We start from the raw sequence: 22,452 nt of genomic DNA on the forward strand, positions 1-22,452 counted from the left end.
AAGAATAGTATCTAAGTCAGGAAGTGTTCCTCGGCTTAGGATATTAGATCTGACAACTTCAAACTCAGGCCTGAGAAAATGCATAATCTTCCTTCTATCAAAGTATTCCTTCATATACTTCACGAATCAGTCTGACGGATCCGTTCCCACATGTACTATACTCTGTCCAGAGGTTAATAAACCCCACATAGTATTCCTAGACTTTCCTTTCTCCCTGATAATATGAGAAGATGCCAACCTCTATCTGGTACTATCTAGAGGTGTTCGATTGCTAATAAACTTTCTCAAAGTACTCGTACATCTCATAGGCAGTCCTATACCCTCTCCTAGGGATTGCAATGTCGGTTTCGACTAATCCTAGGATCCATGATGCAATTTTTGCATTATCGATCTTCCACTGGTTATGACCCTTAATATCTGAATCATCAGGTTTAGCTACAGAACCATCCAGATATTCCTAACGACCCTTGGCTTCGACATGGAATTGAAAGTTAAACTTCCATAAAGCATAGTTTGTGCCATTGAATTTAATAGGGAGAACCTCCATCCTTTCTGATGCCATTGAAGGACAAAAGACAGCAATGCACACTTCTAGGAAATCAATAAAATTTGAACCAGAGAGTAGAAAAGAGAGTACCAAGAGAGTACCTTTCAGCCGAGGTCCAAAAGAGGTAACTGTAGTATTCTGCCAAACTGAAAAGTGGGTTGAAACCCTTCAAAATCAAAACTGATGCAAACCAAACCAAAAGGATTCAGTAGATCTGCTCTGGCCGACACCAGATCTAAGATTTCAGAATGATCCAGTGTCTCTACAAGGAGATCCAAGAAGAAGGAGAAATCTGATGGTGCAACAGTCCAGAGAAATGATCTGTAAAGTTCAGATCTGAAGCTTTTCTAGGAAGAAGATTCAAAGACACTCAAGAGCCTCCCAAATACTGTTTGAGAGTTTTTGAGACAGCAGCAACAGAAATGATTGAAAAGATACTATATGCAGATCAGATCGTGAACTGCTCTGGTACCATGTCAGAGTCAAGTCGAAAAGACAGATAGAAGAGAGAAAATAGATGTACAACAAAAGAAGTAAAAGTACAAAAATAGTCCGCAGCTAGAGATCTTCTCACTATCTCTACACTTTAGAGATGCATGAGAGCTACCATTATTTGGTGTATATAGGAAGAAAGAAATGAGATATGAGAGATTGGTGGAGATAAGTTTAATACTCTAGAGACATCTTAACATATACAGTGGACAACCTCATGAGAAATTGGAAGCAGGTGGCAGAATTTTCGCTTGATAAAGTCTTAACCAAGGTTGTTTGGATCCTCCCTCCTCCCAATATCAAAAAATTAAACTTTGTTGGCTACAACATTGGGAATCCAGGCCAGTCTGGGATTGGTAGTGTATTTAGAAATGAGGAATTCCATTAGCATTGCATTCAGGCCCTATAGGGATAGGAGACCTCCACCATGGCAGAAGCACGGCCAGCTCTTCAAGGCCTTAGAAGGGCTAAATTAATGAATTTTAGAAATATAATTGTAGAAAGTGACTCATGTGTTGTAATTGGGCGGCTTAGGGGTAATCATGATGGGCCATTGAAATACTGACACACACATTATAAGAGAATTGAAGCATTGATCCAAGGGTTGGGATTTGAGAGCGATTGTAAAATGAATCCTAGATCTGCTAATGGACTGACAAGGCAAGGGGTGGGTAGGGAGCAACATATTGGGGTTTGGTCTATCAAGGGAAGCTGTAATTGTAATGTACTAGGTGGTTAGCTAAGGCAGTCAACCTGATCCTGCAACTCTTTACCAATTCTTATTTAGTAATAAAACCTTTTCTGTTTTCCATTAAAAAAAAACAAAGGAGTAGCAGTGCTTAATGTAGGCAAGTTATCCTTTAGATTGAGTGTAAAAGATTATTTGGGTTATCTTGGGTGGATGTGGGGGAGCAGCAATGGGCTAGCTCTAATAACAGCTTTCTTGTAGATATAATCTTTGATGACACATTGTACATAAACCTTGTATTATTCTTCTTATAAGTTAACGGAAAAAAAATTGCAAGTTGAAGGCTAAGCATACTAGTCAAAACTGTCCAAAATATGGCAGAACTTCTCTACCTCCTTGTAGATGCTAAATTTTTTTTTGGAGGATGAGGATGTTTGACCATCTGCAGCACCTTGTGAAGATGTCTCACTAGTTATCTGATTATCTCTTCCTTGAATGCATTACTAGTTCTCTTCTTTTGGCATCTACTATGTGGTGCTTAACCATTCTCCCTAGTTTAATTACATGTGCCACAATACTGACACTTCATCTCCCCTAGAATCCTTGGAACTTTCTTTCTTATTACTAGATTTTCCTTACCTCTTGGTAGTAATCAGGGCAGAACAATCACTTCTTAGAGTCTCCTATATTACTCATCTCTTACTCTCTTGAACTTGAACTAGGGCATACACCTGTCCAAATGTATGTAAGGTGTGAAAATACAGTTTTTGTTCTAGATATATTTTAGTCTTTTCCCTTCTTTTAACTTTGTTTTTTTGTCTCTGTTCTTAAGTCTCTGTATACAGGGGTAATATTTGCAATTCTAGCTTTCATTATGAATTAAACATACAGGGGTGGCAGCTCTCTCTCTTGATAGAGACTGTTTTGCCCTACTCTGTTCGTCTCCCTCTTCTCTCCTCCATCACTATCCTTCTCCATCACTAGACTCATACCAGAACCTTTTCCCTTTATTTATTTAACTAAATACAGGCCTGATAAGGCATCTTTGCTTAGAAACTAGACCTGTTTCATCTCATATTTTGAGCAGTATTTGCAATCTGTCATTGATCCAAACAGCCAGACTGGTTGACCTGTCACCCAGAGAGGAAGGCAGGACCTGTCACCCAGGATTAGCAAGAACCTGAATTCTTCAGCAAGAATTAAGCAAGGGCTGGTGAGCACGACTTCAGATTGCTTCTTCTACCAAGAAGCAATATCAAGAACACTTCTTGATCAGATCCACAAGTGGAGATCGAACTGGGTAGGGGTGGCAATAACTGGGGAAGAATTCTGCAATTTGCTATTGTGTGTAAAATCCGAAGAATTCGCCCCCTATTTATAGGCTTCTCTGGATCAGCCTCCTAATCTAATTAGGAGAGTTTCCTAATCCAAATCTTATATTTGGATCTGGACTCTTAAATGGATAAGACTTATCTTATCCTTCAACTAATCCTAATCAATTTAAAACTGAATTCACCCCCATTTAATTAACTAACTTAAGCCCAGTTCGAATTGGGCCTTAGGCCCATTAAGGTTATGTGCTCACTTACTCTTTAATCTACTACCCAGTTGGCTCTCTTTGTATGGCTTGGGACCCTAACATTGATCTACACATTAGCCACATGGGTTCAACTCAGCCTTTATTACAAGGCTTGGCCGAATTCACTGTATGTCACAGTGAACCCCTGAGTCCATCACCATGGGCTCTTAATAGGCCCAACATTTACACTAAATGGTTCTTGGATCCAGCCACCTTATGAAAACCCAAGAACTGTGGGCAGATGCAAGATTAGCCCATCAGGCATTACCCTCAATGGTCTTACACTTAACCTCTCAGCCCTTATTGATCAAACATTGCCCAACAAGAGAGGACCTCTCCCTCGGTTGCAAGGTATAGTGCTCACATGGATCCCGGGAATTAAAAATTTTGCAAACATTTTGAAACCATAATATATAAGTATATCTTTATATAAATATATTTTGCAAAACCAAGTTTCAAACATATTTGAAATCCACTGCCGGCAGTTTAGGTTTCCATCATAGAGAGTGCATTCACCGATCATTCACTTTCCGACAAAGGGGCTGATCCTGTCCCAACATGCCTAGGTTTTGACCCCCTCTAAGGATCTCACTGATTGGCATATCAAAGACAGCCCAATCCAACACCTAATGCAGTACCATAATTGAGTCTAGGGGTCAGGTGTAATATTCTAGTTTTGCCCATCTATCTCCAAGGTCCAGGGCAATACTGGAATTTGGTCTGGTTCAGGGTTTCAAGAAAACCCACACTGCATGTACCTCAGGTCTCACTCTAGCAACTGAGACAAGCCACCCCAACCAACTTGGCGGCACATCAATGTCAGCCTTGGCAGGATAAATCTCCCTAGATCTATCCAATGACTGTGAAGATTCTAAACTAACACGAGTCTCGTAATTGTCCAGTTTAAGGGTATTACACAGAAACACACCAAATCACATGAATCAATTATGCACTTTATTCATTTACAATAAATGACGTAATGTACATCAATCTGATTGGAGCTAAGGGCATACACTGTCTAACAGCAGTAACATACTTCTGAGTTTTTCAGGCCCAATAGGAGTCACTAATTCCCTAGAGGCAGAGTTGCAAGCTTTAAATACAAGGACTGAAATTGGTTGTTATGATTTATGAAGGGGTGGACTAAGATTGATATAGGAGACCATCAGACAATCATATATTGGATGTAAGATAGGGAGGATACCCCTCGGAGACGTCAGCCTTTAGTTAGACATGCTCATTTCCTAGGCGAAAATTTGAATACCTAATTCAAGTGGATTCCTAAAAGCACAAATAGCCTGGCTGATGTGCTAACTAAAGCTGGACCAGTTAGACAGTTCTTGGATTGGGGAGAACTAGGGCTAGGATACTTTGTAATGTTACTGTAATGTTTTGATAATTCTGATCTGTATTGGGTAAGACAAGATGGTGTTGTAACTGTCGACTGCTACCTCTGTTGGGGCAATTGGTTTATTCATTAATGAAACACTGTTATTTATCAAATGAAAAAAGTGGATATCTCATTCAGGTGGATCAGGAGACAAGCCAATTATTTGAGTGATAGTCTTGCACAAAGTGGAATAGGGCGGTCCAAGTTGTATTGGGTGAGTCCTCTCTCAGATTAGATGTTCTGGTTGTAAATAGGATGATCATGTATTGAGATTAAGCTTAGTGTCTAGACTGCCTATTGAGATTAAGCTTAATGATGTTTACTCTCTATTGATCACTATCATTTTAATGCAGTCCATCTGGTTACTATCAAAAAAAAAAAAAAAAGAAGAAAAAAGAAAAAAGAAAGAAAGAAAATGAAAAGGATGGATATCTGAATTTCTTGTGCCATGATTTAAAACTTCATTCATTTGAGAACGTGATCATTTTCTTAATCAGTTAATTGTCTTGTGGGCAAGTTTCTATATCATAAATGTACTTTTTCTCAGTCCTTTATATTAGCTTTAACATTTGCTGCTGCTTTTTATTACCCATTCTTTATATGTTCTACTCAATAGATATATTTTATTTTTCTCTGACAGATCAAAAGCTTACCAGCCAGGTCCATGAAATTGTTGGGCGCATTAATGGAAGATTTGGAACTTTGACTGCTGTTCCCATACATCACCTGGTTTGTCTCTATCAGTCTGATTTAATGGTTCCTCATGTAAATTATACCAAGATATTTATGACTGAAAATGATCTGCTCCTTGAATGGTTTGGAATAAGGATATGGTTCATGACCATTTTGAGTTTTACCTTGTTGTTATTCTCTAGGAAGCCTTTGGAAACTCTTAACTAATTAATTGGTTATCAAATGTTAGTTTAAGTGTTAAGCTAATCATTCTTGCTGACCTGTTGGGTAAAGGTGCCTTACCAGAAAATTATTATGATTTAGCTTTTAGTTTCTTGATGTATGCACCTGTAACTTTTGGTTAGTCTACTACTGTTTAGGTCATCAACTAGGAAATGATTTTTATGAATCAATACTGAGGAGAAACATCAGAGAGAAATTATGAATGAAAAGTGGGATAGTACTAAGAATGGTTTACTAAATGGAGAAAATGGAGAACAGAGAATATTTAGGAATTTGTTAACTGTAAGAGAATATGCATAAATAATCACATGCATACATACATACATACATAAATACATACATATGTGTGTGTATGTGTATATATATATGTAGAGAGGATGGGCCGAATGGCCCATAGGCTGTTTATTCTTTCTTACCTTTTATATTCCTTTCTGTAATGGGCCTTATTCTGGGCCCATCCTTTCTATGTTATGTTTAACATATATGCATCTGTACTTATATGTGCATAATAAGGTGGTCGGAGATACAAAAAAAATTGTCAACTACATTGATTACCTTGAAGAAAAGGTGCTATCAGTACCCAATGAGGAAAACGAAAGAAAAGAAGAATTCACCTTTTGATTCCCACCTCCAAGTATGACTCTGGTCATTGGCCTTGTAAATTTTTCAACCAAATGAAGCAAATAAATGACACCTGAGTGACTCATTCTCTCTCTCTCTCACACACACAAATGCATCCCTGAATTGGCAGAGTTAGTTATGTCTCCCTATTTTGATCACTCCGCCACTAAATTCTAAAGTTCAAGCTACATAGGATCCAAACGGTAGTTTTCCAGGTTTGGGGACCAGAAAATCTCTATATGATACTGGATGATTGCAGAAGAAATCTTCTAGTTTGTCTTCGTCCCTGAAATGTTTGTTGGTGTTAGTGTCGAGTATGTAGGAGTATTTCTGCCTTTGTGCTTATGGTTAGGTGCTGATGTGTAAGTTTATGTTAGACCTAATGTCCCTAACTTAAGTAGGGGCACATGTGACTTTTCCACAATATTTTAGTAATGTAAAACAGATCTGGCCTTTTCCTCGTCCTCTCTTCTACTCTTCTCCTTTCTCTCTCTCTCTTTCTCTCTTCTCTCTTTTCCTTGACTGTTATCAGTCTAACAGGCAGGCCGAACTCTAATATGGTATCAGAGCTAAACTGAGCAAATCGGATCTGCCCAAAATTCTGTTCTTTGCGCACCCAGTCTAGGGTTTTCTCTTGCTTTCTTCGCCATCAGTTGGAGATAAGGGAAAGGGCTGAAAAGGAGTGATCGCCCTCTTCCCTTGGAGGTTTCTATGCCTCTAGTTATGGTGTTCATGGTCGGTTACTGTGGTTTCTAAGAAGCCCTCCCCTAATCGATGAAGAGAAGAGGGCTGATTCGTGTGGTGCAATGGGTGCCTTGTGTGGTCTTATTTTCGGGTGATCAGGTAAGAGGTTCTATGCATTTTCTTGGCGTGAATTAAATGATAAGTCTGTTTCAGATGGTATGGTGGGATTTCAGATTGTAGTGTGATAGGGTTTGTGCAGTTTTCAGTATGATTCGAAGGGGAAGTGTTCCTCGAACAGTGTTGAAGTTTCAGGTAGTTGTGAGGTAAAGAGTGCAGTTTACAGCAATAATAAGTGCTGAAATCAGTGTGTAGTGTGGTCTAGTGTGCCGAATTCAGTCATACCAGAATTCAGCAATGGGAGACAATAGCGATAGCAAGACTAGTGTGATGGTTCCTACTGACTACCTGAATGTTCAAATGATCTCCATTAAGCTGAATGGAGAAAATTATGTACCTTGGGCTAAATCTGTAGAAGTCTTTCTTAAGGCAAATAAGAAGGTGAAACACATAAGGGACGAAAAACCCTCCATCGATTCTCATGAGTATGATGATTGGGAGCAAGCAGATGCACAGATTATCACATGGTTATGGAATAGTATGGAACCCAAGATTAGTGTAAATTTCATGTTTCTTGATACTGCCAAAGAAGTGTGGGACCATGCTAAGAAGTTGTATTCGGGCCAAGACAATACAACCAGAGTATATCAGTTGTATCAAGAATATTTTAATCTACAACAGGGTAATCAGAGTCTTGAGGAGTACTATGCTAGTATGAGAAACATTCGTAATGAATTGAATGTTTATCACCCTCTCACTTCTAATGTCAAAATTCAGCAACAACAAAGGGAACAACTTGATGTGACTCGATTTTTGGTGGGGCTAAAATCTGATTATGAACCAGTGCAGGCTTAGATAGTAGGAGGGTCAGCTCTCCCTTCCTTAGAAGAGGTGTTTGCTCGACTTAGGAGGATTTCCATTAGATCTACCGAGAACGCTAATGTTTCTAATAGATCAGCCTTTGCAATATCCAGAGGTCGTGGTGTTAGAGGTGGAGCTCGGGGAGCTCAGTTTGGCCGTAGTGGCAGCTGTGGACCGGCATATGGCCGGAGTGGTGGTAATGGACCTACATATAACCGTGGTGGTGGTCGCACTGGAGATTGAGATTCAGGGGGAGCTCATGGCAGAGGACGTAGTTCAAGTCCGAGGAGGTGTACACACTGTGGTATGGATGGACATACCATTAATTATTGCTATGACTTGCACGGTCCACCCTCAACTTGGGCCAATCATGCCCTGATTAGTGATAGTAGCTTCAAACAGGAGAGTCATTCAGCTGATCAGATATCTTCTACATCCACAGATGTTATTGGGAAGGAGATGATGAGTGTTCCCCGTGATGAGTATAAGAGGTTTGTTCAGGTCACATCTCAGCAGAACACGGCCACTCTCGCACACTCAAGTATGGCTTATCTGGCATCCACACCCAATCCTTAGATTATTGATTCTAGAGCCTCCGATTACATGACTGGAACTCCAGGTGTGTTTTCTTCCCTCTCTCATTGCCCAACATCACAATCTATTACCCTTGCTAATGGTTCCACATCTTCCATTTGTGGTGTTGGTAATGTTAACATGGACCCTTTATCCTTATCCTCAGTTTTGTATGCCCCTAAATTTCCTTTTAATCTTATGTCAGTTAGTAAGTTGACCAAGTCTCTTAATTGCTCCATTACCTTTTACCCCTCTTTGTGTGTTTTTCAGGATCTCAAGACAGGGATGAAGATTGGTGGAGGGCATGAAGCTGGTGGATTGTATTATCTTGATGGTGGTGGAAGTACGTCAACAACTCTACAATCGTCTCTTTCTCCTCTCCAGTGGCACTGTAGATTTGGTCATCCTTCACTGAATGTTTTGAAGTCTTCGGTTCCTTCATTGAGTCATTTGTCTGTTTTGCATTGCGAGTCGTGTCAGTTGGGGAAACATCATCGTGTTCCCTATAGTCCTAGAGTTGATAACCGTATGTCGAGTCCTTTTTCTTTAGTTCATTCATATATTTGGGGTCCTTATAAAGTAATGTCATACAATGGATATAAATATTTTGTCATTTTTGTTGATGATTATTCAAGGATGGCGTGGCTCTATTTAATGAAAGAAGTGAATTGTTTACCATTTTACAAAAATTTTATGTTGAGATTCACAACCAATTTGGTGTTCACATTAAAATTTTTCGTTTCGATAATGGCCGTGAATATTTCTCTTCATCATTTCAAGAATACCTAGACCAACATGGCATTATCCATCAGACTTCGTGTACCTACACCCCACAACAAAACGGGGTGGCTGAGAGAAAGAACCGTCATCTTTTGGAAATAGCTCGGTCCCTCATGCATCACATGAATGTCCCAAATCTTTTTGGAGTGATGCAGTGCTTACTTCTTGCTTCTTGATTAACTGGATGCTCACGTCTATCCTTGATGGTCATTCTCCATTCACCACATTGTTTCCTACCTTGTCTCTGTTTCCTCTTTCTCCTCGGGTTTTTGGGTGTGTTTGCTTCATTCATAATCTGGGACCAGGAAAAGACAAGTTAGGTGCACGATCTATTAAGTGCATCTTCCTTGGCTATTCCGGACTCAGAAAGGGTATAAGTGTTATCATCCCAGCTCTTGACGTTCCTTTGTGTGTGTTGATGTTACCTTCTTTGAGTCTACTCCATTTTTCTTGGGGTCCGGTGATGTTTCTTCCTCTTCATCACCTCCTCTCCTTCCTCTTCCAGTTGTGGATTTTGTTCCTCTTGTTCCAGCTATGACCAAGTCCTTGCCTCCGTTGCCACCACCTGTTGAACGACCACCTATCCATCACGTGTATACACATCGCCCACATGTACCGGCTCCTTCTCCAACTCCATCATCGTTGACAGATCCGGTAGTTGTTCCCACACCAGCACCAACCCTAGTATTTGATCTTTATCTTCCCATTGCCATGCAGAAAGGTATGTACCTTTCATCCTATTTCTAATTATGTTTCACTGACTCACCTTTCCACTTCCCATCGCCAATTTTTCTCTTTGTTATCCTCTATTGTTATCCCTAAGGATGTTCAGGAAGCCCTTGCCTCTCCAGGATGGTGTCGTGCGATGGAACAAGAACTCTCAGCTCTGGCCCATAATCATACATGGGAACTCACCACTCTACCTCCTAGTAAGCAGGTTGTTGGTTGTAAGTGGGTTTATATGGTTAAGTACTTACCTTATGGCAGTGTAATGCGGCTGAAAGCTAGACGGGTTGCCAAAGGGTATTCCCAAACCTATGGTATTGATTACACAGAGACTTTCTCCCCAGTTGCTAAGATTGGTTTAGTCCGTGTTGTGGTTTCTCTTGTTGCGATGTATGATTGGCCCCTCTATCAGCTTGATATCAAGAATGCCTTCTTGCATGGTGATCTGCTCGAGGAGGTCTATATGGAGCAACCATCGGGGTTTGTTGCTCAAGGGGAGGATGATAAGGTGTGTTGACTACTAAAGGCCATTTATGGGCTTACAGTCTCCTCAAGCATGGTTTGACAGATTTAGTGAGGTGGTAAAGAAGTTTGGTATGAAATAGTGCCAAGTTGACCATTCAGTCTTCAGTCATGACTCTCAGGCAGGGAAGATCCTATTGGTGGTGTATGTAGATGATATTGTCATTACCGGAAATGATAAAATGGACATTGACAGGTTGAAGACTTTTTTGCAGTAACATTTTCAGACAAAGGACCTTGGTAAATTGAAGTATTTCTTGGGGATAGAAGTAGCAAGGTCTAAGCATGGTATTAACTTGTGTTAGAGGAAATATGTTCTTGATTTGCTTGAAGAAACATGTTTGTTAGGTGCTAAACCAGCTGAAACACCCATGGAAACAAACACTAGGCTGAGCAGTGATATGGGTGAAGTGTTTGAAGACCCTGATAGATATTGGCGGCTGGTAGGTAAACTGAACTACCTAACCATCACTCGGCCAGACATTTCATTCGCAGTTAGTGTGGTAAGTCAGTTCATGCAGAAACCTCTGGTTCCACATTGGGATGCGGTTCTAAGGATTGTGAGGTATTTAAAGGGAGCTCCTGGTCATGGTTTGATATACAGAAGTGGTGGAAAACTTGAAATAGAAGGATATACTGATGCTGGTTGGGCCAGTTCTATATTTGATAGGAGATCTACCACAGGCTATTGCACTTTTCTTGAGGGAAATCTAGTGACATGGAAAAGCAAGAAGCAGTGCAGAGGCAGAATATAAAGCTATGACACATACTACTTGTGAATTAGTGTGGCTAAGGAACTGTCTACAGGAGATGGGATACACTGTTGATACTCCGATGAAGCTCTATTGTGACAATCAGGCTGCAATTCATATTTCCTCTAATCCGGTGTTTCATGAGAGAACCAGGCACATAGATATCTCATTATCTTGTTCTTTCTCTGTGTAAAGCAGTGATTACACTTGATAACCACATAATGCATGCTGATTGGTCTGTTGACTAATTATAGGCTGCAATTTTCCAACTTCAAAAACAGGTGTTTTACATTTTATTTCCGTACCTTCTAAATATGGCATGGTGAAGGAATAAATATCTCATTATCTTGTTCACATGTATTCTTAGATGATCCAATTAGTCGGCTGATGATTTAGTCAGGGGAGGAGCTGCTGGAAATGAGTTATATTGGTTTGGGATCTTACTTCATGGTTTATATTGCTTTCTTTTGGTGGGTGCTTTTTGTACATGTTTTTTTAGTGTCTTGCTTCTATAGAGGTTCTTCTACTGGTCACTTCTCCCTTTCTGGCAGCATGATAGTTTGTTTTTCTTTGAAAAAGTTTCGGTCACTGATCACATACATGTATATCTACATATATATACATGTATGTAAGCATGTTTTATGTATGTAAATAGATACATAGGTAGGTAAACTATGGAGTGTTTGGTTGTGATCAATTAGCTTGATTTTGTCTTTCTCATGTCTTACTCATGCATTTTAGCAGACATGGAGATTCTGTTTCTGATTAAGAGAGGGGTACTTGAGGGGATTTGGCTATTGATGCTTTTGGATGCTTCTACTTGGTAGATCAAGTTCAGGGTTTTGCAAGGTTACCTGAGTTGAACACTTTTGTATAAATTGTTTCCTTTTTTTTTTCTTTTCTTTTCCATTGTTCTTTTCTCTTGGATGGTTGGGAAGTGTAACTTGAGAGCCATTCTCTCTCTCTCTCTCTCTCTCTCTCTTCTTTTCCCATTGTTCATCTCCTTTTTGCACTGCTACATGTATAATTCCTCTTTGATTTCTAGAATACAATATTATTCTATTAAAGAACTAGGGAAAAGAATGAATGCCATACTAAATCTGATGATATATTCTCTTGTTCATTCTTTATTAAGGTACCTTGTGGTTGTACTGTAATATGTTTTCGTAGATATGTGGTCCTGCTAAGATCATTTGAGCAGATCTTGTTCCTCCCGTGATCAAGATGTTTGGGAGGGAAGTAGCCAACAAGAAAGTTAATACCTGTGATATGCTTCTGAGAAGACAGAAAATGATAGATTCTTTCCCTTGAGTTCTGCTCATTGTATGTGGTGACGGGGAGTCAATAGCCATTTGATATTCACTACCAATTTACTGAGTAGCTCTTTCATATGTGATGATCTTTTACTGAAGAGATTGCTGTTGTGTGATGATCGTTTACTGAGGGCATTGCACCAGTCTTTCAATATTTTGGAGCATATGGAAGTAAAGTTGCTTCAGGATCTTTCATTGAAAAGGCTGATTCTTTCCAGGTTGTTATTGATTTCATAAGGTAGTTATTTGGCACTTTTTGTAGATCTATCCAGACTCCAGAGGAATCCCTGTTAATTACTTGGATCATGGCAGATATGCAGTTTTAGGATCCAAGTTGCACCAAATGGAAAGTTCAACTTTCTTCATGCTCTTTTGGAATTTGTTAAGCTCAATTTTGACAGATGTTCTTAGGGAAATTCTGTTCCCTTAGGGATAGGAGGTTTTTCAAGTATTCTGGATGTCAGATCATTTTATATTTCTTAGGATTTATCAGACAGAGTGATTCTGCTAGGAGCCTATGACTAAGATCTTATCTATTTTCCAAGGCCTTAGGCTATTATATTATCTTGGTCTTTTTTCTTGGTTATTTGAGCATTTCAGTCGAAGGAGACTCAAAATTGGTGATTGTTTGGCTTTATGTCAAGTCTAGAAGGGCCATGGAGCTTAAACTACTTTTTTAAGAAGTTTTAATCCTTGGCACAAAATTAAGCATTTCATTGAGTGGTAAACTTGGTTGTCCAATATTGCTTAGTCCAAGTATGGAATCTCAGGGAATCTATTATACTTGAATCAGCTGATCAAGTATTATCTGTAGGCATTTTGGTTTTCCTATTGCCTAAGGTGTTCTTTTGGTCTCATTGAAACATCTTGTTTATTTGGATTGTTATCATCAAAAAAAAAAAAAAAAGAAAAACAAAAGAAAGAAGAAAAAGAACATAGATTTATGTGTTTTGATGAGATCTTAGGCCATGAATGCCTACTAGAATATTCTATGGAGTTGACAACTTATATTTGGTTTTTCATTGCAGGGGTATGTACCCTTTTAGCTGCATTAAAACCAAATTTATAAAGTTTAAGATGTTAAATATGTTCATTGCTTTGTCATCTTCTTATGTTGCTTTGATGCTATCTTCTGTGGATCCTTTCAATTAATAAGAAACTCTTCACTACTTGAGCTATTTCGTGATTCCAGTATATGTTCAACCAAGACTTTTTTGTGTTCATTTTCTGTAAGTATTGTATTTCAACATGCATGGTGTTCAGTAGTTGGACCATTTCTTGCTATAGTTGTTTATCCATGTATTGTAAAATCTTGAATTACTAGAATCTATTTTTCTGAGTGATATCAAAAGTCCCAGTTTTGTCATTTTTAAAGTCCATACAAATTTGTTTATTATTCATAGTTATGCAAAGAACTTATATTCAAAGGTTGGGCATATAAAAATGTTGGCAGAACTTTTTGTTTTACATTATAGTCTTGTCCACAGCTTATTGAGTCAGCCTGTCCCTTCTTTTTCTTGTAATATCTTAAAATGATAATATTGACAAGAGTCACAAGATTGTCTGTCTGACATGTTTTTGTTTACAGGATCGTTCCCTCGACTTTCACAAATTATGTGCGCTATATGCAGTGACTGGTACTCTTTTCTTCCTTTATTTTTAAACTGTCCCTTGTGAATAGCAAGAAATATGCACTAAATTACAAAGAAAAAAGTAACACCTGAGAGAATCACCCACTCCAATTGGGCCTGAGAACAGGGCTGAAACAATCCCATTCTCATTCCTAAACACACCCCAAATCCCTGAGTGTCCAGGATTCCCTCTACTACCATCAAAGTTTAGTTTTAAGAAACCAGCTGGTGGAGGGGTCCAAGACAAACTCAAAGTTTAGTAATCTGGGTACAGCTAGCAATCTCACCCCACTTCCTCAACATGTCATCCATTGTGTAATCTGTGAACAGCTCTGAAGATTTTAGCCACTGTACAACCCTTATATGGATCATTTCTCTCAGCTCTTCAGCACTTCTCTCTACTTCAGAGAAGATCCTGGAGTTTCTTTTTTCCCATAAAGACCAACATACCTCAGCTCTTCAGCACTTCTCTCTATTTCCAGTCTACCTTCAAAAAGACCAACATACCTCTATCTGCACTGTACAACCTTTGATGGTGTTGTAATTGTACAGAAATCTTATCACAGGACCATACATTTTTTTTTGGTAGAAGTACAGTTTCTTTTCAGTTAATACATTATACTTTACCTTAAAAAAAAATAGGTCTATTTCCAGTCTACCCTCTCAAAGCCCCAGATGGTCAAAACCATGGTTTGCAATATCAGCAAGATTTGGTGAAATCTCTCCATTTCGTTAGGAGCCAATGTAAAAATTATCAATTTTTTTGAAAGTATTTTCCTAAAAGAACAAATGGGTTTTTTGTAATTGGATGGTTGGTTTATTGGTCTATATGTGATTCACTAAACCACTATAATTCAAAAGAAAGAAAAAAAAAGTACACACAACTTGAAAAAAGAATTCTCAATGTAACCAAAACATTAACAAAAAGCACAAATCAAATGGCAAGTGAATGACATGCATATAAAAGAGAAGGTGGTTAAAAGACTAAAAGGGAGATAAATAGAGATACCTATTCAAGTATCTTAATCTTCTTTAATTTTATATACATGGTTGTTTGCTGTAGTTATTTGAGTTTTAATTGTGAAATTATAGTTCTAAGTATCTAAGATGTTTCATTAGAAAAATTCATGTTTTTAGTAATTTCACCTAATTTCTTCATATTTTCCAAATATCTTAGTTGAATTGGTAAAATATCTCTTAAATTTCCACATTTCTGCATGATGAAACATCTATTGACATTGAAGTTGCAAACCATGGGCAGGTCCATGGCTCTTATCATTAAGCTTAAGCATACTTGCGTGTATGCTCTTATTAATAGACTAATTTGTTTCCTTAATTTTCTTCCCTATACAGATGTTGCCCTTGTGACATCATTGAGAGATGGAATGAACCTCGTCAGCTATGAATATGTGGCATGCCAAGATTCAAAAAAAGGGGTTCTCATTTTGAGTGAAGTAATTAGCTATTATTATTTCCTTTTGTTTTATTTCTGAACTTATCTAATGATCTGAAGTGTATACTAGTTTTTGTGGGATATACAGAATAAGTATATGATAAAAAGATTTTTTTTCTGCCTATCCAAAATTCATGCAAAACAGCTTTGGCATGCTGATAATTTGATTGAGTCATCTTGCAAACTTCATTGAATGGTTTGGCTAATCAATTTAGCTGAAGCAGTAGTCAATTTTTGGGTGTTGAAAGCTACAAATAAAGAGATGATTTGGTATTGATGAAATTCAGATGCATGGCCTATATATGTAACAGAAATTGCATTTGCATTGATCAACAAGATACTGTATATCCCAAATTATGCTGAATTGGGAAGAGATGTCTGATCAACAAAAAATTGTGGAGGCTTCTGGATCAGAATGTCACATCGTTCCATCCCCCCTCCTCTCATGGGTCCCCTTGGTCAAAGGACAATGGGAGGCCCTTTGCTCCATAACATAGCCATCTGATCAGGAAGATTTTTTGTGCAATAGGAAATAAGAGAGGGCATGTTTGCAATGGACCAAGACAATGCCCCAGGTCCTGATGGGTTCACATTGTGTTGCGAGGATATTGAGGATGATTTCTTGATTTTCTTTAGGAATTTCATGAAGGATATCATCATCAAAGGTTCAAATGATATGGTCATTTCTCTCATCCCTAAGAAGTTAGAATCCGAGAGCTAATAGCTTGCATGTGCAAGGATATGTATAAGGCATAGTTGTCAAGTTGTATAGGCTATGTTAGGTGATAATAGATCATTTAGTCACATAGGCAGCCACTTAGGAAATGAATTTTGACAAAGAAACTATAGTTTCTAGGTTGATTCCATAGTTTAGCATAACACCCAGCAAGCATCTAAATTGGCGAAAGTAGTGATCTTCATTAGATAGCATTGTAACAATAATTTTCATGTCAGAACAAGGACAAGTTGCTTTCTATAAAGGAATAAGATGAAGGATTAGTATCTAAGAGTTAGAGTTTTAGGGGAGATGAAGGATTCTTTGTTGTCCCTTGTTACAACAATGTCATACTGCCACAGTGCCTCCATCTCGTCTGATAATGAGTGTATGATCAGCTTGGCTTTGATTATACCCCCCCCCCCCATCTTCTTCAACCTACATTAGCATTTAGTTAGTCTATTCTTGGAGGAACATCTGTATAGACTTCTCCATGTAAGTCTCCATGAAGTAAGGCATTCTTCACTTCTAGTTGATATAGAGGCCAAGGCCTATTTGTTGCAATAGAGAGAAACACTCTTATAGAGTTAATTTTGGCAGCTAGAGCAAAAGTCTCTTGATAGTCTATATTCCATAGGTCTAAGTAAACCCTTTGGCAATAAGCTTTGCCTTGTACCTTTCCAAAGATCCATCTGGATAGTATCTAACTTTGTACGCCCATTCACATCCTACTAGACATTTCCCAATAGGCAAGTCCACCAATTCCCAAGTACCATTCTTTTCTAATGCTCTCATTTCTTTATCCATGGATTTTCTCCTTTAAGGTTTGGCAAGTGCATTTGACACACTAGTGGGCTAAGAAATGGACTCACTGGAGGCAATAAAGGTATGGTAAGTTGGAGAAATAGAGATAGAAACATGCTTAAAAATAGGATGTTGGATACTCTTTCCCTTCCTAAGGGCAATGAGCAAATCAACGTTGGAGGGAGAAGAAACATTGATAGTAGGAAAAGTAGAAGGATTAGGACTATCAATATTAGAGGATAAAATATGGATAAAAGGGCTAATAGAAACGATACTCAAATCGAAAGGAAAATTTTGAGGTGGTTGTGTATGTTGATGATATGGTGGTTAATAGAAATGATTCAAAGGCTGAAAAGTTTTTTGGCTTCAAAATTTGAAATCAATGTCCTATGTCCTTCGAGATATTTTCTTGGAATAGAAGTGGCAAGGTGTAGTGAAGGGATCTACATATGCCAGAGGAAGTATGCATTGGACTTGTTGAATGAAACAGGGAAGCTAGTAAGTAGGCTGGCAGACACTTCCATTGAATAGAATCATGGGTTGCATGAAGGTGATGACGAGCTATATCCCAACAAGGTACCAATGGCTGGTTGTTAAACTTCTCTATTGTCTCTCAGTAGATTGCATGCCCCTAGAGTTTGTCACATGAAGGCCATTGAAAGAATCCTCAGATACCTCAAGACATGCCGAAGAAAAGGTTTACTATTTAATAAACATGACAAACTTGAAGTTGCAGCATGCTCTGAAGCATACCTCCTCTATGGGTAATAGGAAGTTTGTATCTTTCTCATAGGTAGTGCAATGTTAGACTCAATTGTACCAAGAATCCTGAAAACCAATCTACCATTATCCAACATCCCTTGTTGATAGGCCTTGGCATCAGTTTCATTGGGCCGAGTAACAAATAACAATACTATTCAAATGATCTTCTAGGCCTTTCTCTTCAACAAAGAAGTCAAAATGGAATTTCCGTATTCCCTAGTTGGATCCAATAAGGTTAACTAGAATAACTTAAATCTTATCAAAGGCCATTTGCAATCAAACAGGTATGATATATGAATAAAGTGTGATTTCTCGAAGAAAGAAAATATTGTGTCCAAATATTAATTTCAGCAAGCACCTTTAAATCAGACTGCAAGAATCCCTCGAAAATACTTGTAGCACTAGGTATAGAGATATGTATCAAGATCCTGGTCCTTATTTTGAAACCAGATTTGAGTAAGCCAATAGAACTAGAAATCAAATAAGAGATGCTGCACACCTGTCCAAAAAAGCAAACTGCAACAAGTGATCAAAAGCCTCTCAAATCTGATCAGAATTAGAATCATCCAAGAGAACAAGTAAACCAGGTCTGGGTGATCCACAATCTAGAGTTTCAACAAGATCTGACACTTCCAAAAAATAGATTAAGGAATAAAATGACCAACAAGCTGAACAGAAGAGAGTCTAACACCAGGTTTCAGGAGTGTCAAGGAATGAATTCGATCCCCACCCCCAAAGAGCTTTTATTATATTATGTATATTCACAAGTAAGTCCTTATAGCCCTAAAGGATTTACAAGTAATCCCTTATGGTCCTAGAGGATTACAAAAATCCCTTATAGGGCTGAAAGAGAAAAAACAAAAAAAATAAAAGATACAATACAGAAGGGGCTGAACAGAAGAGAGTCTAACACCAGGTTTCAGGAGTGTCAAGGAATGAATTCGACCCCCACCCCCAAAGAGCTTTTATTATATTATGTATATTCACAAGTAAGTCCTTATAGCCCTAAAGGATTTACAAGTAATCCCTTATGGTCCTAGAGGATTACAAAAATCCCTTATAGGGCTGAAAGAGAAAAAACAAAAAAAATAAAAGATACAATACAGAAGGGGCTATGATAACAGAATATATCAATACTCTCTACACTCCCCCTCAAACTGATGTGAAATCATAAGCATCAGTTTGTTCACAAGAAAGAGATGTCTTACTCTTGTCATAGCCTCAATAAAAATGTTAGCAATCTGCATACCTGAGGCCGCATGAGAAAGAGAAATAGAACCATCAAGGAACAGGTCTTCGATAAAGTGACAATCCACTCAATATGTTTAGTCATCATAAAGAGGAATAGGGGTAGGAAGATGAACACCGAGATCATCAGAAAGGGACTGTAGCCAGACAATCTCGCTGCAGACAGATGACTTAGCTCTATATTTTGCTTCTGTAGATGACTTGGAGACTGTTTGTTGTTTCTTGCACTTCCAGGAAATAAGGGAATCACCCATGAAGACCACCACCCTGTAGTAGAGCGTCTAGTGTTAAGACAGCCTGCCCAATTAGCATCAGCATATGCCCTCAATTGAACAGGAAGAGGAGGAAAAGAACAGGCCCTAGGATTGTGTTCCATGAACATATCAAATAATCCAATGAACAACAGTCAAATGGGGATGACGAGGAGACAGAAACAAACTGACTAACAACCTAAGCCGCATGGGAGGTGTCAGGACGAGTCATAGTATGATAAATGAGATAGCCCACAAGTTGTCGATAGAGTGTGGCATTAGGAAGTAGTGAACCGTCTGTTTTGGATAACTTGCCATTCAATTCCAAGGGAGTATCAACTTGCTTGTCATCAGTAAGATAAGCCAATCAAGAGAGATCGAAGAAAAAGCTACTTGGTAGGCGTCCTTTTCCAGGAAGAAGACAGCTTCTTGGACCGAGTAAAACTCTACTCAAGAAAGGCCCAAACTATGACTGAAAGTAGTTCTTGATCTCTCTAAACAGCTCTTCAAATTCCAGGTTTTAAATCAAAAAAATGCTCTAATACCATGACAACAAGCTGAACAGAAGAGAGTCTAACACCAGGTTTCAGGAGTGCAAGGAATGAATTCAACCCCCACCCCCAAAGAGCCTTTATTATATTATGGACCTAAAGGATTTACAAGTAATCCCTTTTAGGCCTAAAGGATTTACGAGTAAGCCCTTATGGGCCTAAAGGATTACAATGGAAGCCCTTATAGGGCTGAAAGAGAAAAAAACAAAAGAATAAAAGATACAATACAGAAGGGGCTATAATAACAGAATACATCAATACTCTCCACATAAAACACCAGTTAAGATTGCACAGACTTCAGAAAAGATGGAAGATTAGGACTGATTGAAAGAGCTCTAAGAGCAGCACCAAAGACAGCAAAAAACAACCCTTAAACACTCCAAATTTATATCATGACTGCAAGAAATCAAACAGAGAGGAAGCACAATCAGGCAGGCTGGATCGTGACCTGCTCTGGTACCATGACAACTAGTCCACTCATACTCTTGATCTTAGGATTTAAACAGGGAAAGATAGGAAAACAGAATAAAGGAGTTTCTAGAGTTAATTGACCCCCAACCCAAAGAGCCAAATATATATATTAAAGAATATAAGATATGTACAATTACATAAATGCCCTTACAGGGCTGAAGTTAAAAGAATAAGAAATAAAATACAACAGGGAAAATAGTAATACAATACAATACAATCTTAACTCCTATAATCTCTATGTCTACATGCTCATTGGTTTTTTTGAATGGATATATAGATGGAAGTTTTGTTTGATAGGTAAACTTTGGATGTAATATATATTGATAGGTAAATGGATCTTATTAGGTTTTATGCTTTTATTTCTATCTTAAGCTTGTAGAATCTTATTCCATCTATAATGAACAATAAATGGATTATACTTTTGGTTTAATGCCTTCTATTGGTTTCTAGTTTGCAGGTGCTGCACAGTCACTTGGTGCTGGAGCTATCCTAGTAAATCCATGGAACATCACTGAGGTTGCTTCTGCAATTGGCCATGCTTTGAACATGCCAGCTGATGAAAGAGAAAAGCGTCACCACCATAATTTTTTGCATGTGACAACCCACACTGCTCAAGATTGGGCTGAAACATTTGTAAGGTATGGTTAATTGGTCTGGATTTGTCTGTGGGTAGTTTTTTATATTTTCATATGTAATGAAACTTGAAATATATTATTTTAAACTCTTGCTTTGTAAATGGAAATCCTTTTCTTCTTCAGCACCATGTATAAGAAAATAAAATTGATTGGGATAAATAGGAGACCATTATTGGTAGAATTTTACTGCAAACAGAGGGGTGAAAAGGACAAAGAGGCCTAATGATATTCTTCTTACCAATGTTATCTTGGTCTATAGTACTAGTGCCAAGTATTCTGGTGCCCATGTTGGTGCGTCACCTTGACACTCAACCAGCTTGTGTTCACTTTTTATTTTAATAATTTTTTTCTTTACTCTAAAAAAAAAATCTCTAGCATGTACATATAAGAAACTCATGGCATGGGACACATAAATATTGTTTTTCAAGGAATAGGCCGTTGGTATATCTTCTCATGTACTGTGTATTGGAAGGAAAAAAGAAGATTTTTATACATTAAGGGTTTGAATGTATTGGAAACTCGTTCACCTTTTCAACTCTTCAAAATTGCAAATTGCTTCCTTGTGTTGGATATTTGATATAGTTTGAGGAAAAAGAAAAAAAAAAAAACTTTTAGTAAAGTTTGTTTTTTATCTCTTTATGTGCTTTAAAATGGCCTTTCTTTTGATTGATATTTGGCAATTATGGCCTTGGTTAGTAAGTAAACAAAGTTTTGGTACTGCATCTCCAAGGTCTTTCCCACTCTGCACACCAAATGAACCTTGTTTTATGCACTGCTTGTACCTTTGAATATTTTATTCTTGGTTTCTAGATAACTTTTTAACTTTCTTTATGATGTTTGAGATGTGGTGTTTCATGCACTGTTTTACATGTAGTGAATTGAATGATACCATCGTTGAAGCTCAATTGAGGACAAGACAAATTCCACCACTACTTCCAGTTAGGGATGCAGTTGAACGTTATTTGCAATCTCGGAATCGATTGCTCATACTGGTATTCTCTATTTCATACCCTTATTTGGTACTGTCAAAACTTGAAATATCAATGTCACTATATTAAACTCTAGTTCAATAAGAAAACTCTTCCAAATATTTTTCGTGCATTTCTCTTTCATTTAGTTGGTGAAATGACCAGGCTCGAAATTAGGTTTTGTTCCTAACAATTTATCATGTAAATTCTGTTTGGTATTGAACCAATGGACAGGTGTGAAACTCTTGGAATGCCACTCTCTCCTCTTGTTTTGTGAAGTTTTTAGGATTAACAAATGTTGCAGTTTTCTTAGATTGTCACCATGACGATATTGGCAGTGATTTAATAGGCATGCCTAGGTGCACAACTGAGGTGCATTTCAAGGTCTGCACCTTGCCTAGGC

At 38.1% G+C, this 22,452-nt stretch overlaps 1 protein-coding gene across 4 annotated transcripts in view; it reads left to right on the forward strand.

Annotated features, from left to right (window-relative positions):
* The window catches only part of LOC104608406 (alpha,alpha-trehalose-phosphate synthase [UDP-forming] 1), a 92,782-nt gene that overhangs the window by 59,884 nt on the left and 10,446 nt on the right, over nt 1-22,452 (forward strand). For all 4 annotated transcript variants that reach the window (XR_016077279.1, XM_010274379.3, XM_010274378.3 and 1 more), the window contains 5 exons: nt 5,337-5,425; nt 14,149-14,197; nt 15,545-15,645; nt 20,897-21,084; nt 21,956-22,073. Coding sequence is in view for 3 of the 4 variants with exons in the window: in XM_010274379.3 (XP_010272681.1) it covers nt 5,337-5,425; nt 14,149-14,197; nt 15,545-15,645; nt 20,897-21,084; nt 21,956-22,073 (545 nt within the window). In the remaining variant the exon portion in view is untranslated. The remainder of the gene's footprint in view (nt 1-5,336; nt 5,426-14,148; nt 14,198-15,544; nt 15,646-20,896; nt 21,085-21,955; nt 22,074-22,452) is intronic.

Source organism: Nelumbo nucifera, chromosome 6 (assembly GCF_055504915.1).
Source record: "Nelumbo nucifera cultivar China Antique chromosome 6, China Antique-T2T, whole genome shotgun sequence".
Classification (NCBI taxonomy): domain Eukaryota; kingdom Viridiplantae; phylum Streptophyta; class Magnoliopsida; order Proteales; family Nelumbonaceae; genus Nelumbo; species Nelumbo nucifera.